Source organism: Austrofundulus limnaeus, unplaced genomic scaffold (assembly GCF_001266775.1).
Source record: "Austrofundulus limnaeus strain Quisiro unplaced genomic scaffold, Austrofundulus_limnaeus-1.0 Scaffold2, whole genome shotgun sequence".
Taxonomy (NCBI): domain Eukaryota; kingdom Metazoa; phylum Chordata; class Actinopteri; order Cyprinodontiformes; family Rivulidae; genus Austrofundulus; species Austrofundulus limnaeus.
Window position 1 is genome coordinate 9,527,702 of NW_013952404.1, and position 16,545 is coordinate 9,544,246.

The 16,545-nt window shown below is 39.0% G+C and overlaps 2 protein-coding genes and 1 long non-coding RNA gene across 6 annotated transcripts in view; 1 reads left to right on the forward strand and 2 right to left on the reverse strand.

The window, feature by feature from the left end:
- The window catches only part of LOC106522324 (calcipressin-3), a 29,434-nt gene extending 24,074 nt beyond the window's left edge, over positions 1-5,360 (reverse strand). The window contains exons 1-2 of one of the 2 annotated variants that reach the window (XM_014015308.1): positions 5,215-5,360; positions 3,761-4,023 (exon numbers count right to left, since the gene is read on the reverse strand). In XM_014015308.1, the coding sequence (XP_013870762.1) occupies positions 3,761-3,970 (210 nt within the window). In that variant the 5' untranslated portion in view covers positions 3,971-4,023; positions 5,215-5,360. Of the gene's footprint in view, positions 1-3,367; positions 4,024-5,214 lie in introns of those variants that run through there. The other variant, XM_014015301.1, reaches the window with a different exon arrangement.
- An 829-nt stretch (positions 5,361-6,189) lies between these two features.
- Positions 6,190-16,496, reverse strand: nipal3 (NIPA like domain containing 3). Its single transcript, XM_014015319.1, has 11 exons — positions 16,263-16,496; positions 15,901-15,969; positions 15,453-15,621; positions 15,281-15,340; positions 14,934-15,079; positions 9,981-10,077; positions 9,725-9,860; positions 8,146-8,234; positions 7,896-7,959; positions 7,541-7,635; positions 6,190-7,442 (listed from the first exon to the last, which is right to left on the reverse strand). Exons 1-11 carry the CDS (start codon positions 16,287-16,289, stop codon positions 7,255-7,257), a joined length of 1,140 nt encoding a protein of 379 aa, XP_013870773.1. The 5' UTR covers positions 16,290-16,496; the 3' UTR covers positions 6,190-7,254.
- Positions 12,044-13,195, forward strand: LOC106522349 (uncharacterized). Of its 3 annotated transcripts, none has more exons than XR_001310769.1 (4): positions 12,053-12,292; positions 12,362-12,429; positions 12,497-12,560; positions 12,624-13,195. It is a non-coding gene; the product is annotated as an uncharacterized LOC106522349 (long non-coding RNA). The 3 variants fall into 3 exon arrangements; XR_001310770.1 differs by having other exon boundaries at positions 12,074-12,292; positions 12,955-13,195; XR_001310768.1 differs by having other exon boundaries at positions 12,044-12,560.
- Positions 16,497-16,545: the final 49 nt, after the last annotated feature.

The following is a 16,545-nucleotide window of genomic DNA, read 5'->3' on the forward strand; positions in this document are numbered from 1 at the left end:
ACACACACACACACACACACACACACACACACACACATACACACACACACACACACATACAAATGTGCAATAACCTCATCGCCTTCAGCAGCGATCTCTTCATTCCTGTCATCACTCATGAAAGTGATGTAGAGTAAAAGTTTCTATTTTAGTGTGGCTTGTTTGATTGAAACATATGGAACATGAAGTGTGCGTGGGTGTGATTTRCACTTAAAAGCCAGAGCGTGAGTCGTAATGAAGCGAGGAGGCAAAACAAAAGGAAGGGAAAGGAGGAGGCGGACTCTACAGGTAGGAGAAACGAGCGTGCAAACAGCAACCTCACAAAGCAAAGAGCGATTCGCTTGAAGGGATTGTGTGAAAACGCCAWATTTAGCTTCTGAGCTTTGCATTTGTACACATAGACGGTATCGATAAGGACGGAGGAGAAAGGAAACGAGGGAGGAAGGAAATGAGGAGAAATGTTTTTGAGTTACAGTGGATGGAGAGATGGACAGACCTGACTGAGGGAATCCAGCTGGAAGAATAAAGTATCTTGGGACAGCATAACTAGATTAGAAAGCAGGAAATTACAAGTTTTTTTGGCATCCTCCAGAAAACAGGTTTCTGTGATCCTAAAATGTCCAACTGAAACACATTCTGAAGTAAAAGACAATARAAGCTCATTGGCACAAATCTGCTTCTGTCTGACTACAATGCGTGTGTATGTGTGCATGTACTTGTTTCTACTACAGAGTGAGGACCATTTGAGCCARAGTTTCTATCAAAGTGAGGTCTTTGATGTAAAGTGAGGACATCTTCAATGGTCTCACTTTGTTTGCAGCTCTACTATCTACTAATTAGGTTTAGAAGTATGGTGTGAATTACCGTAAGTTTTGGTTCAGGTTAGTGTTAACTGTAGACCAGTAATGGTTAGTTTTAGGGAAAATGTCTGGGTTACGTAGGTAGACAGTTACAAAAATGAATGGAAGTCAATACAAATTCCCCATTTTCATGCAAGTGAGGATGTGTGTGAAGCCCAACGGGAAATCTTCTGCTGAGACATAATTGGGCATGAATAACATGCTGCACAAGGTGATGAGTGAATGATATGCACAGACACATGGATTAGGCCCAAGTAATGGCTTGCAGCTCTGTGAAAGTCATGTTCTAATCCACTGACCTGCATTCACAACCCCCTCGCTAAAATTACATTAAAAACCACATGGACACACAGCTGCATCAGGTGTGGATGACTYTGTGTGATTTTACAAAAGAGCAGATCTTGAAGCTTTCTGTATTTATTCATGTATAATACTAGAAATCTAACCCTAAAAATCATCCATAAAGTGGGGGGATAGTATTATACACGGGTTATTGATAATTAGATTTTTATGCTTCGTAACATCAAAAAATGATGATCATATTATACTCGAGATCGTATTATACATGAATAAATACGGTAAATGTTAGAAAATTAAGAGCCTGCACACAGGGGCGGGGCCACGGGGGCATTGGCCCCAGCTGAAATCTGATTGGCCCCCTGAAGTGCCCCTGTCCTGTCACTCATCAGTCCTTTACCTGGGGGTGATGATGGTGGATGCAGTTCCATGTTCCAACACTAGTTGCACTAATGAGTCAAATAGTAAAATCCAGAATGAATCAAGCGTACAGAATTCTTCTCTTCTTAAAATGTGAACAATCCTGTAAAAAAAGGTCTTTCAACTGACAAATGATGGCTGGATTTTCTCACATGTTGTGTGTTTGAAAATATTTTATCTATGTACAGTAAAATGTATGAAAAACTGGTGAGGAGATATTACTGTGCAAGATTTTTGGTTCCACGTTACAATCAAGCTCCCCTTATAGATGGCTTATAAAGAGTTTATAGAAAGGTTATTATTCATTTGTAAAGCTTACACTTCATAAATCATTGATAAATGAAACTGGACAATTTTGTCTCTTTCTCGTCCTTAATTATTGCATAATAAACACTTATTAATAATTTTTAAAGTGTTTACAGATTATTTAATAACCTATCTATAAACTCTTTAAGAGCCATCTATAAGGGGGGCCTTATTGTAAAGTGGTAATTTTATAAAATGACATTACAAGTGTTTGAAGTGTAAAATGTATACACTGGGAATTTGTGTGAAAGGATGTTGAACAAAGACTTGGCACCTCTATGAATATTGTGGCCTCTTGACTTGGCCCCTGACTCAGAAAAATCCTAGATCCGCCACTGCCTGCACAGCAAATATTGTGTTAAATTAGTGCTTGATTTAACACTAAACATTGTTTGGTGTTAAACCAATGGTGTTAATTTAACACTGCCATATTTGCTGTGTGGCATTCCTTGAAAGAATACAAATCACCTGCCAGCTTTCATATCAGTATTTTTCATTTTTATTTAATAAGACCATCTTATAATGAGAAGCAACAGACTTATAGCTGTTTTGGTTAAGCTTTGTAAATGATGTTGACCATGATCTCATATGATATAATGAAATCTCATGAGATGTGTTCTTGATGTAGATGACTTCCAGCTACTACCACACCAAATCTTAGCTCAACATCTGTAAAATTTACAGAGTTACAACAATTTCATGTTGGCTGCGGTTGATTAGCTGTGGCAGCCATCTTGACTGGGGCAAATTCCAAAAGTTAATCAGTTGTAGATGTACATCCAATGATTACTTCCTGAGAGTTTCATTAAAAATCAGTCCAGTACTTCAGGAGCTGAGTGAAGCTGACGCCTCCCAAAAAATGAACCACAGAAAAATAAAATGCAAATTAGGTGAATGGTTAGTGCATTGTTTGTGCACGTTTGTGCACTTGAAATTGTCGTTTGCACTGCTATGGGTTTTTATATATTAAAGATTGTTTGTAAGGCTCATTCAATGGTCACCATCGCTCCAAAATGAACCAAAAATGAACCAAACTTGTCGAATTTTGTAGTGCTTTGTTTGACCAGGTTTGTGCCGTTGAAACAATTGTTTGTGCTGCTATAATTTGAGATATTACATGTTATAATTTGGGACGATCACGTGACTTGGCCTGAATTGTATGTGACGTCACAGACACGTGATCATCTGAAATTATAACGTMTAATATCTAATAAATTATAGCAGCACAAACAGCKGTTTCAACAGCACAAACCTGCTTAAACAAAGCACTACAAAATTTGACAAGTTTGGTTCATTTTTGGTTCATTTTGGAGCGAGCGGGTGGGATGGTGACCCCTGAATGACCCTTACAAACAATCTTTAATTTATTTAAAAAAAAACATAGCAGCACAAATGACAATTTCAAGTGCACAGACGAGCACAAATGATGCACTAACCACTCATCTAATTTGCATTTTATTTTTCTGTGGTTCGTTTTTTGGGAGGGGTCAGCTTCACTCAGCTGTACTTCAGGAGGTGTTATACTAACAGACGAGTACACTGCAGATGTTGTGTGACCAGTTAGTGCTCTAAGTATGTGTTGGGAATGACTCTCAGCTATGACCACACCTAATTTCAGCTCAGWATKTGTGAAACTGGCTGATCTATAGTTATTTTTGTTTGATTAGATTACTTAGCTTTGGCAGCCATCTTGAATAGGGTTGACTCTGAAAGTTCATCAGTTCTAAATGTACACCCATTGATTAGTCACTGAGAGTTTCGTTGAAATCCGTCCATGAAATATTTTGCTAACATTAAGAACAAATGAACAACACACACACAGACTCGGTCCGATGCTTTCAATCCAACAGATAAGACGTGAAGCAGCTTCGTCTCACCCTGTGTGTGTCCTGTTCGAATGCAGCATCATGCACGCTGCAGGCAAACAACGCTGTGGGAAGGTCACTCAGGTCCATCATCTCCTCCACCACGCCGTCCTGATCYCTCTCCCCAAACACCATGTCCTCTTCCTCATCATCCTCCTCCTCAGGGTCGCTGCTGTAGGCCTCAGAGCCGTTGCTCCARGCCTTCGAGGTCTCCCGCAGCATCTGGACTCCTTTCAGGATGCTGCTGAGGCAGGAGGGGCCGCAGAAGCTGGGGWCTAAAGAAAGAGGGGGATAACAGACGGACAGATTGAAGATGAGCTGACTGCACTGGATGGAAATACAATTCTACAGATCCAATAAGACAATATGCTTTCTTTTTTGCAAACTGAATAAGAATAGTAGTAAAAATTAGCAAACTGTGCTAGAGACAAAATGAGCTTAAAGTAGCCAAACTGTGGATAAAGGTAGCAAAACATTTGGTAAAGCTAAAATCAACAACGCAGTAGCTAAAAGGATCTAAATTGAAGCTAAAAACTGAAAATAGCAAAACTGCAGCTAAAAGATAAAGATGGCCTAAAAGAAAATATTATTTTGATTTTTGAACTGTTTCAGTGGTTTAATAAATAAAAGAGTGTGTTTTTTGTTTATAAGAGGGTTTGTTGTTGAAGAATTAGCTTGTGTCCTTTGATAAAACTAGTGTCTTTGCTTCACTTTTTATGTAACTTTTTAGAACAAAACCTTAAAACCTGAATGCAAAATGTGTAAATTTGGGGGCCATAACCTTCAAAAGTTTAAAATCCACATTTTGAAGATGTCATTATAATTATCACAGAATTTTTTTAAATAACTTCATAAATATAATACAATATTGGCACCACCCCCCCACCCAAAAAATAAAAATAAAAAATAAAAAAATAAAACAACAACAACAACAACCAAAGTCTAGAACTGTTGACTGATTTAAAAAAAAAGCTATGAAAGTAAAAGGTTGGAGAAGTTAGGTTTTGGCTCAAACTGTCAGCAGAAGAAAAAGAGCAGAGCACCATCTAGTGGTAAACCTGCTTCTTCTAATGACGCTCAGGTCCTAAACATAAAAAAATAACGCGAATTTAGAAAATAAAAAGATGACAAAAATTGAGTCCATATTTATGCATTTAACTACGTCTCATTGGTAAATTYTGTAAAAATATCAACAGTATTTATTTATGGCTGTATCAAAGGATACTTGCAGATGCCGTTGCACGCAGCTTTATTAAATGAAGAAATTATGACATGTTTTGATGGGGACGCTTAGAGGGACTGTTGCAGAAATATTTTAGTCTTTGCTGGTAAAAAAAAAATCGTTTTAATTCAGCATACAGCTCAAATTTACAAAGTTTCCACAGATCCACACACGAGGAAGTCGCTGATTTAATCTATTCAGCTCAGATGCAAATAAARAACCTGCGTCTGTGATCAGTACTCACCACACTGCTGTCAGTGGACCAGTCCGAAACCCTCCATTGAACGGGTCTGATTTCTCCTCTGACTGTTTGAGTTGCACAGATTAGTGATGCAGTTACTGTTGTTGTTATTATTACTGAGACAGATTTGCCATCAGATGATTAGGTGTTTTTCCCACTGGATTAGAACTGTTCTGATGCAGCCTATCGCAGCGTCAGCAGCCGCAMCTGGAGCCAATCAAATGCGAGCGTAAACTCCCAGAGACCAATGAGAGCAGAGGAGGGGATAATGGTGCGTTCGCCCCAAACGCGTTTTGAGCGTCAGAAGTAGCAGAAGAAACCTAAAAATAGCAATAGGCTAGCTGAAAACTAAATGCAGCAAAAAGCAAGGTACAAGTTATAAAACACAAGCAAAAATTTTAACACTATTTGTAGCTAAAAGTAGCAATATGTAGCTTAAAACTAACAGTACCAAAAGGTTAGCTAAACTAAATGTAGCAAAAGTTAGAATAAAAGTAGCTAGCAACTAGTTAAAGTACAGAAGCACTTGCCAAAATCAGCAAAAGTTAGTAATAAAAGTAGCAGGAAGCTAGAGTAGCAATAGCTAGAAGTTAAAAATGAGCAAAAGGGTAGCTAGATGGTAAAATTAGCAAAACCTTATAAAAGCAAAACAGTTAAATGTCCAAAGATTACAGTCAAGATACCATTTTAGAATATAAATTCAATAAAGGAATTTTTATATTTTTTGTCAGACTGCTTGGGTTCATGTGTTTTAAAATCAACACGAGACTGAATGTTTGCAGCACATACATCATATCTCCTGCATCAGCCTGCATTCTAAATTATGGGACATTTTGGTTTTCCGTACCAGAGCTGAAAAACGTTTGTGAAGCAGAACAAAGATTACGTGACTGACTGCAACAKAACTGGGCTCTGGAAACTTCATAATAAGAAACTGCTAATCATTTACAGTGGAAAAGTAAACAGAGGATGTAGGCATCACAAAAGGTAGATTTATTAACATGGCTGACCTCAGTGGGTTTTCAGATTGAAACAAAAGTTGCAAAGAGACTGCGTCACTTCATAGGAAATTTGTTTGTCATTTAGCCCTTTTATTAACACTGAAAAGATATGAGACTTTATGCAGTGAAACATAAACCAACAGATTCATGTTCTTTAAACAACCGATCTGCCGGACCGGTTTAACAAACCTCTACTTGTGTCATGCAGTCTCACTCAAATCTAAAAGTGTTTTGTTGCATATTAAAGGCAGATCAGGACACAATAAATAAATATGTCACAATAATTTCAAACAAACATTTGGTCACTTAATGAAGTAATACAGTAAAATCTTAAGCTCAAGAGGCAGAAGAGTCAGGTAAAACAGTACGTATTGGAGGCAGTATCCATTGGCAAATCTTCTCAAAAGCTCTTCATCCACATTATTACATAATGACATCTGTACAGTTTATACCCGGTAATACCTGAATGGAAAAATTGCTTAATTTTTGAGAAATTGATTGGTTTTCAAGTGTATAAAAGATGTCAAGTTTACACATGCAAAAAAAAAAAAAAAAAAACTTAAAGAGGCAACGCGGTGAGATTATTTGTTTTCAACTCCCAGTTAATTATTGATACGTTTCAATTGGTCTAAAGCGGCGTCCACATGTGGAAGCACAGTAGGCAACTTTAGTAATAGAATATACAGCAAAATACAGCAGTTCTTTCACATCGAGTCCATTCTGAAGCAACTTTTCATCTCATTTCCTGCAGTGTACATTTACAGGACTGAATACTTCGTAAGGATGGAGGAGAACGTTTCCAGTGAAGGAAGGATGTGAGGAAGCAGACGTTGGTGTAATCAAACACATCCTCAAATTTAAACTTAAACTCCATTTTTCTCTGCTCTTATTTGTCTTTAAACAATAAAAAAAGCTTCTGCATTTCATTTTTTGGTTAAGCAGTTTTATAAAAACAAAGCATCTGTAGGAGTTTGGTTAAGGTGTTACATGAAAAAAACATCTTCTAAAATCCAGGATCCTTCGATGGTGAATTTGAACGGACTCAATCTTTCTTTAGCTCCGGGTGGCCAGGAGATGGATCTGAGGCTATCTGTGTGACTGCAGGCTGCTCCAGGTTTACTGGCAGAGAAGCAGGGGCCACTCCATCGTTGTTGACAAGGGTCCCGTAGGAGAAAGAACCAGTAAAGTCCGGCTGAACAGCCTGGCCTGTGTCATGAATCGTTGGGACGCCTGAACATGAAACACAGAAGATGAAAACAAAAAGCTCTGATAACATACAATCTAAAAACCAGAGATGGATATGATAATGATTAATAGTTTCTACGAACCATTAGTCATGTCCATGGTGACATACGGCTCAAAGATCTTGTTCCTTCTTTTGGTTTTGGCCATGAGAAACACTCCAAGGAAACACAATACAGATCTGTACAAACAGTAACATAATAAATGTAATTATTTACTCAAAAAACATTAAAACTCTTTAAATAAATACACAACTTACACATTAAACAAAAGGTTCAGTTTCCTTAAAATAAGCTCAAAGGCAACATGCCAAACAGCCAAACCAGGATTTAAACTGAATTCGGCCTCTTTAAAACCTCGCTATGATTACAGTTCCACATTTTCCTGCATTAACGTCTTAAAATGTCTTGGGAAAGGTTCCTATGACAGCTGATTACTCACCCCAGCAGAAACATGCAGATGTGAAGGACGTCATCGTTATTAAACTCCAAATAGAACACAGCTCCTACAAAACAAACAAAACAACAACAAGGGGAATCAGGAGTTTTAATTAGGCCACTTGAACTCTATTGATTTTTTTTCTGCATCTTGCAACTAATTGCAGAGATATTTGTTCCCTTGAAAACCAAAAACAACAACAACAACAACAACTCAATAGAGAAATCTAACATCAAGAAAAGCTGTAACTCACCGGCCCCCACCACAGATACGGTGGACAGGATGTAGCTGACACAGGCAACCAGGCAGGAGTCGTGCAGTTTGGAAGCTTGGGAAAGAAATCTGAGGAGATGCAAACACATTGAACAGTGACCCCCTGCTGTTAAGATAGTCTTTTTGTTTAAATAATAGGTCAAATTAAGCACAACTGGAGCTAAACACTATTGACCAGAGCATTCTTATCAGCAAATTAAACAAATATGGTTTGAGATGTACAAATAAATGATGTATGTTCGGTTTTTGATGTAGTTACTTGTGGTGTCCCACAGGGCTCTGTGCTTGGTCCTAAATTGTTTCTTTTATATGTTAATGACTTGGTAAATGTGTCAGAGTTGTTCAGGTGTGTCTTATTTGCAGATGACACCACTTTCTTTTGTTCAGGTAATGATCCAAATCACATGCTTAAAACGATGCAATCAGATTTTGTAAAAATACAAGAATGGTTTATGTTAAATTATCACTTAATTTAGACAAGACTAACTATATGGTATTTACTAAAAGAAAATTATAAATAGCTGTTTCATTTAAAATTGGTGGCGTTAGAAGTTCTAGGGTTAGTGAAGTGAGGTTTTTGGGGGCTATTATAGATGAAAATCTGACATGGAGACCCAATATTAACTACTTAAGAACTAAAATTGCAAAATCAATTGCAGTATTGTATAAAGCCAAAGACATATTTAATAATAATGCATTATTTATATTATATAATGCTATAGTTGTGCCACATTTGACCTATTGTTTTGAGGTCTGGGGGAGTGCGTGCAAAACATTTACAAATCCACTTTTTATTTTGCAAAAACGTGCGGCGAGAATTGTAACAAGAAAACACTATCACCCTACAAATATTCTATTTAAGCAATTGGAACTGTTGAAATTTGGGGAATTGGTTGATTATAGGATCCTTTTGATTATGTATAAGGCTCATAAAAATGTATTGCCACCTAATATTCAATCCAGTTTTGTTAAGAGGGCTAGTGTTTATAATTTGAAGGGACTTGAAATGTTTGTGAAACCAAAAATTAAAACAAATTTAATGGATAGATGCACCTCTGTTCGAGGAATTAAACTCTGGAACAACTTGGACAATGACCTTAAAAATGCTGGAACAATTTACCATTTGGTAGAATACATAAAAGTTTTTTTTAAGAGATATGAACAAATTATTGGTTGAAATTGATATTTCTGTTGTGATGTTGTTTTGTTGATTATTTTTAAGCTATACTGTGAAAGTTGAGTTTAATTTCTGCATGTTGTATGTTTTGTAGACATATATTTTTTTTAAATGGGGGCAGATGTTACAAGTTTTTTTTTCTTTCTGCTCCTTTTCATTTGACCATGTTGTGTTGTGTGTTCTTTGACACATTATTATTATTTGGATTGTTTTGTTGCCTGAATGAAATAAAATTAAATAATAATAAATAATAATAAACTGATCCAAACACTTCCTGGTACCTGACCCAGAACCAAGAACTGATCCAAACACTTCCTGGTACCTGACCCAGAACCAAGAACTGATCCAAACACTTCCTCAGACGTGTGCGCTCCCTCCTCACCTGGCCTGGAAGACGACTGACGCCACCATGCAGACGGACATGACGGTGAAGATGGGGTTGTCGAGCTGCATGGAGCCCTCCAGGGTGAGCACKAACATGCCTGAGACTGCCTTCACTGTAATGGCCGCGACGGAGCCTGTTCCCCGACAGCGACAAACAAGACGGCAAACGTTTTCTTAACGACGTTGGTGTCTGGGAGGTTTCGACGCATCGTAATGAAACAGAACCGTATCTGGACTTCACATAAGAGACTCACCCAGCAATGCCACCAGCAGCAGGATAATAATGAGGTGCTTAGCGTTGTGCTGCTTGTAGAAGTATAACAGCAGACAGAATGTGATGATCTCCAGGAACTGTCGGGACAACAATACARACCATTAAAAGTAAAGATGTAACAATCCTTAAGGGAGAGTATATTATGTGTTTTCCAGGCACATAGTTCAATTCTTTACCACATTTACCAAAACTATGTTACCTTAAGTTGTTGTGAAAATGCTGTAAATATCCAAAATAAATTTGACTTTGCATCATAGCCTACATAAACACCTTGAATTTGCCTGTCTCTTCAGTTCAGGGCTCTCAGTAGCTCATTTAAAGTAGCTCTTCGGTGCTTATGAAAAATTAAGAGTGGCAAAATTTAATTTGTCACTGGCCAAACTTTCATTTATATCCAATCAATCCATAGATGTCCCTCCCCCTTGGCTGTCAATCAAACAATGTAGGGCTCAGTAAGGTCAAAGGGCAGCCAACCGGATGATGTGCGGTCACGTGGTTGGCGTTTATTTTTGCGCACACTTTTCACAGCTCCTTGAAACACACCGTGCCGAGCTCCTGGGAGACCCCTCCGGCTGCAGCATACGTAACTGCATGGGGTGCCTTCCCGCTGGAGTCTACAACGCGGAAAAAAAATCTAAAAAATCTGAGACCTGTCACCTGGCATTATTTGTGCCAAAAGTGGCTCTTGGACAATGTTGTTTTGTGCTCCTTCTCTATGAGCACACTTCTACTCTATTCAGTTTGGGTCAGCTCGGTTCTGCTCCTCACTCTGTCCAAAATGGTCTTACCGTTCGGACTTTACTTTTTGTTGCAGTGCTGTTTATAAGTGCTTGTGTAACCATAGGCGGCCAGTTTGTTCGAAACCTCCCAATAATCTGCTCAGCTTCGTCTCCTTCACCTCTATCCAGGAAGTGTTCGCAAGCTCTGCCTTTCTCAAGGTCACCAAAAAGGTTAGACCACGGTTTTATCACTGCTTTCACCCTGTTGTTGTATCGCGCCGATCGTGTTCCAAAAGACTCTCTCTCCAGGAGGAGGTTTGCACAAGTAACGCCTTTCCTCTGTCAATCAATCAATCCCAGAGCTAATCCTCAGGCAGCACTCTGCTGGCGTCAAAATCGTAAGCGTGCTGTACTCGCTTCTACCCGTTAAGAACCACCGGAGAGGAGGTTCTGAAACAGCGTGGGTGAGCATGGTTGGAATGGAAACACAATTGGCCGAGGCTGAACCACATACAAGCGTGTCAGTGGAGACGGGGCTTTTGAGAACCTACTACCATTTCACACAGTTCCACCTCAGCATGTCTTCACAACAATGCTTTGGGGGGAGGGGTGCCCTGGGAGCTTGGCCAGGAACCGAGCTCCAGTGAGGAGCTTTGTCCTTCCACAGCTTCAATAGCCTATATTCCACAGTCATTAATGACGTATTTCTGGTAAAATTCTTGCCACACTCCTCCCTTCCACTCCCTGCTTACTGCCTATGTTTTTAGCGTTAGCTGCTAGTATTAGTCTGTGAAAAGGTCACAAAAGTTAAATCATCTGTGATCTACTGGTATAAAACGTGACTTCTGTTGTGTGCCATTGTGTCCACTAAGCAGCAGGTACGATCGAGTAGTTAGTTTTTCTCCTTTTTCCTCTTGATGAGGAGGTGACAGCAGTGGACCATAGCATAATGGGAAAACTTCTTTAAAAGCTCACACTTGCGTTTGTAATCGGCATTTCTAACCTGAGGATATTCAAGAGCCAGCATCAGAAATGAGAAGATGGAGGTTACAAAAAGGGAAATGTACATTTATCCCCCTTTACTGCCAAGACCGGGAGAGGAAAGACCACCTCCACACGACAGCTAGCAGGAAGCTAACACAGCAGCCGGTACAAAAGGTGTGTGTGCGCGCTTTTGTGTTATATGAAATGTTTTTGTGTGACTTTGTCAGGAGTTTTATGCAAAAGTAAAAACTTGTTAGAGTGTATATTACAGCGTAGACTAAAGTAAAACTTGTTAGAGTGTATATTACAGCGTAGACTAAAGCCGAGTGATGAGCGCCCCCTCCCCCCAAGAGCAGCAGAACCTCCGCCTGATAATCATTACGTTTTCTGTTCACTAACGTCGAGGAAAACAATCCAAACCATATGAATGTGGCAGTATGCCCTATGGGCTTTGAACGCACCACACAAGTGCCTGCATCTGATTGGTCGTGGCGCTGGCTGCCTGTATATAAAGGGCCCTCCCTCATCTGGTTGACATCACGTTCTCCTTCCGGTTCAGACCGTGGTGTTTATTGGTGCCGCATGCTAGGTAAGGCAGGCTTCATCTCTCTCAATCAAGCTTGTTACTTGTGATTTATTTACATTTTCTGTATAACAGCTGCAAAGTAATGTGCGCGTGAACAATGCACTTAATGACGCTCTGATCGCCACTCAATCGTCCTTCTGGTAAGAATCTTCCCACACTCGACATTTTGTTAGCTTAGCTTTAGCTTAGCTTTTGTTACATATCCAGGCTGCCTGCACACGCTCCCAGTTCCTCCTCCCTGCTAGAGGCACTTCTTAAAGAAGCTCAAGTGGTGAGTGAACTGCTCATTTTTTGCATGTTTTTAGATTTTATTTCTAACATTTATTTTTGATAGCCGCTGCTGTTTGTCCTGGGCTGACTGTCTGTCCTTGGCTGGCTGTTTGCCTGCTGTTCTGGTTGCTCTGACTGGCCGTCCGTCTGCCAGCTGGATAATCTGTCGGTCACCTACCTGTCGTCCTGGTCGGCGTAAATCTGGCTTCTATCACTCGTCCAGTGTGGCTGCTTCGGGCTGATTGGTAATCAGCTCCCGCTGCCCGGAGTGGTGTCTGTTATCACGGATCGGTTCCTGCAAGGACGGACTTTCGAAATCTGGACTATTACTGCTTGAGGGTTGACTGATATTTTATTGTTTGTAATTTTAAACTGCCTTTCTTTTATTTTTACAGGAACGGCCAGCTCGTGGTGTTGGTGGTGGACTTTCTGGGTGGTGGTACTCCTAATTTGGTTTGGTGCACATTTTTCTTTTTATTTACTTTGTTCTTTTGCTGGGTTTTTATTTTCTTTAGGACACTACCTTTGAATTGCACTCCTCCCTGAGCGAGCCTGAACTGATTTTTAATGTGAGGTTTTAATCTAGTATTTTTGAATTATTATCAGGACCAAATAAACAATCTTAAAATTGTGAAATTGTCTCAAAGCCTCATCTGTAAGCGGGTCTGCGTGCCTTATGGTAGCTTTTACAGCGGAATTATTATAATCAATCTTATTTTTCTAAAACAGGGTTTTTGAATTTAAATTGGTAATTACTTTCACACAGCACCCGCCACACAAGTAGTCCATCGATTTAAAGCCCAGACTCTGCTCTTTCCAACAATATAAGTGTCACAGCTCTACGTGAAAAATTCACGGAACAAGCAGCCACAGAATAMCGAAAAAGGCTAAATTCTGGAACCATAAACAWGAACGTCTTTCCTTTGTTTTTATGGCTTTAATCCACTTTGGAGTGATATTTTTTCCCACTTGGCTGGACCTGTACGTGTCCTGTGTTTATGTTGGTACATGTAATATGTTAATTCTGTACTGTGGAGATCATTAAGAGTCGTTGTCCGGTGAAAAAATCTTTCGCTAACACAATGTTGACAGTGAACCGGAAGTGTTGGGAGTGGCATCAAGTGCTGGGCTGGATGTCCGTGGCATACAGGCTATTCAATTTATCGAAGGACATTATAACATAATATACACTCAAATAACTGATTTTGCACAATACCCCCGTTTAAAGAAACTAATTTCGCCCACCACCTTTCATGCCAGTTTCAAACTAAAACCATCTTACGGTGAGAAATGATAACATTATAGCTACAGTTCTGCTTGAAAGTTTAATTTGTGTTTTATTTGACCATATACTGTAGATCTTTGAGCCAGTTTGGCGAGATCTTAAAATGTGCAGTTCATGCAAGAAAGCCCACGAATRGATAGGAACTGGAGACATTTCGCCAAGAAGAATAGGCAGTTTTACCATGTGAGGAAATAATATGCCTCGTCCACAACTATCACAAAACACTTCAAGCCATCGTTGATGCTGAAGGAAACTATACACAGTATTGAAAACTAGCTTATGTACATTTTTGATCAGGGTCAGCTGGGTATTCTGTTGTCATTATAATGAAAAAAAAAAGCAAACTCAGTTGTTTAATAATAAAATAACTTCACCCACTAAACACGAGTGAAAGAAACATTTTTGTGTTATTTATATTTTCTGATAAATGGCCCAAAAATCACTAATACCGAGCATGTAAACTTTCGAGCACAACTGCATTGTGGTCAAACCTTAAAAACATTAAAGATTTCACAGCTACCACATCAAACTTTAGCTTAATATTTAGAAAACTGACCGAGTTGTGGCCACTTTTTATGTTTGTTAAATCTGATTAGCAGTGGCGGACGTCTTGATTTGTATGGACTCCAGAAGTTAAGACTCAAAAGGTTCATGCAGCGATGAGATATTTTGCTAACAGGGTTGATTCGAACAGCTGTTTCCCAAGTTTTAGGCAAAGATGGTGTGCAGAGAGTAGCCCATTGAGCATGTGTTGTGAATGACTCTTAGCTACAACCACAGCAAATTCTAACACAACAGCTGAACAAACTGGCGGTCACACTGAATCAAGCTGACGTCAAATGTTAATTTTTTGCTGCTTTACATTTAAAGATTACTTTCTGAGAGTGACATTTGTCCAGGGGTTCATGAGATATTCTAAACAGACACAAAGTCATGATTGCTCATCAGAAATAAAACTAAAAGGCCAGATTAATGTGTGTGCTAATCATCAACATAGGTTTGGATCATTTCAAGTGCCATTAGATCTAACACAACTGCTCTGACATTTAATAGCATGCTTTTTGTGTGCATTGAAACAAAATATCTTACCAAATACAAGAGAACAGGCCAKCCTATGATGTGTTTCACGATGCTCGTTGCCAGGAGTTTTTCATGGGGGTTTGGTCCAAATGAAACAAAGAGATAAGTTCCTCCTATGGTGAAGATGTAACCCAGGAAGCTGAGGCCATGCTGCGCTGAAAGAACAAAAAGGAACAARCAGATGTAAAGCACTTCTTCTTTAAGACAAAAGCTATTTTTACAGGTTTAAAACATCTATTCACTGGACAGACACTTTGAAGCAGAACTATTTGCATTAAATGGCACAAGTTTTAGATTATTTGCATAAACGTCTGTGCAACTGCACATCTTCAGCCACATAGATTTCTCTGACTTACTCGCAAACTCCTTCGCTTTATATTTCTCACGCAGGAATAAGAAGCCCAGAATTGAGCTTGCTGGGAGGGGAAAAAAATAAAATAAAACACAAAAAGGTACATTTTCTCAGTCTATGGGGAGAATTTCTTAATTAAATCTGAGCATTTATTAAAACGCAGGCCGAACACTCACTCAGGAAAGACACAGCGTTAAGAGGCGCCACAACAGCAAGGGGGGCGAACGCATAAGACACAAAGTTGGCTCCCTCCCCGACACAGATGAACACAAAACCACACCACCAGGTTTTGGTCTGGTAAAAGGCACGCTCATTCGATCCTGCTAATGTCACATGGCTGTACTTCTGCAGGGACAGACAAAAAAAGGGACAGAAAACAAACAGTAAATTAATACTCAGACAGCAAACTTATGAAAGAGGCTTAAACCACAGCAATACAAGAAGACTGGTGATATCATAACCAGTAATACCAGCCCATCCCTGAGGACTTATTCAGACTAATTCACCAAGGAACAATGCTGACACAAAACAATAACTTAGGAGAAAACATTACATGAGAAATAAAGAGATGTATTCAACAAACATGGAATATATTCAGGTTGTTATTTTGGACAAAAACAGTACCTGGATGCTTAATGCGATGCTGATGATTACATTTCCAAAAATTGCAAGTAAAGTCCCAATCAGATTGTCCTGAAATGAAAGTTATTAGTTTAGTAAGATTATATAAGACGACAATATAAATATGTAACTTTCTTTATGTTATTTWTTTTTTTAAGGCCATTTCCATTATCATCAAGGAATTATCCCGCTTGGAAAGTGTCATTTTTCTAACAACCTTCGGCGAGTTTTTATTTACCATATCCTAAACGTGAATTTACACTTTACAGTTTATTTGAAACAGTACAATAAGCGAAGCTTTTAATCGGTTTCAAACCAGAAACTAAAGCTTTAAATTAAATACAAAAGTAAAACTTGTGTCTCACCGTGTAGGACTCGCCCCTGTAGTCCATTTTGTTTCCTTTTAAAAACAGTTTACTTGTTTTTAGAAGTAACTGCACATTCAGCTATCACATATTGTCTTTACCGCACTGTTTTCGGTTTAATTTAAAGTATCTATCAATCATTATTAAAACACTACCAGCACGAAGAAGAAAACATCTTAATCGAGTAGCATCTCACTTCCGGGTTTAAGCACCTGCTTCGGGCTGCGGCATGACGTCACGTACTTACGCCCAAAACAGATGTCCTCGTTGCATTGTGGAGGTT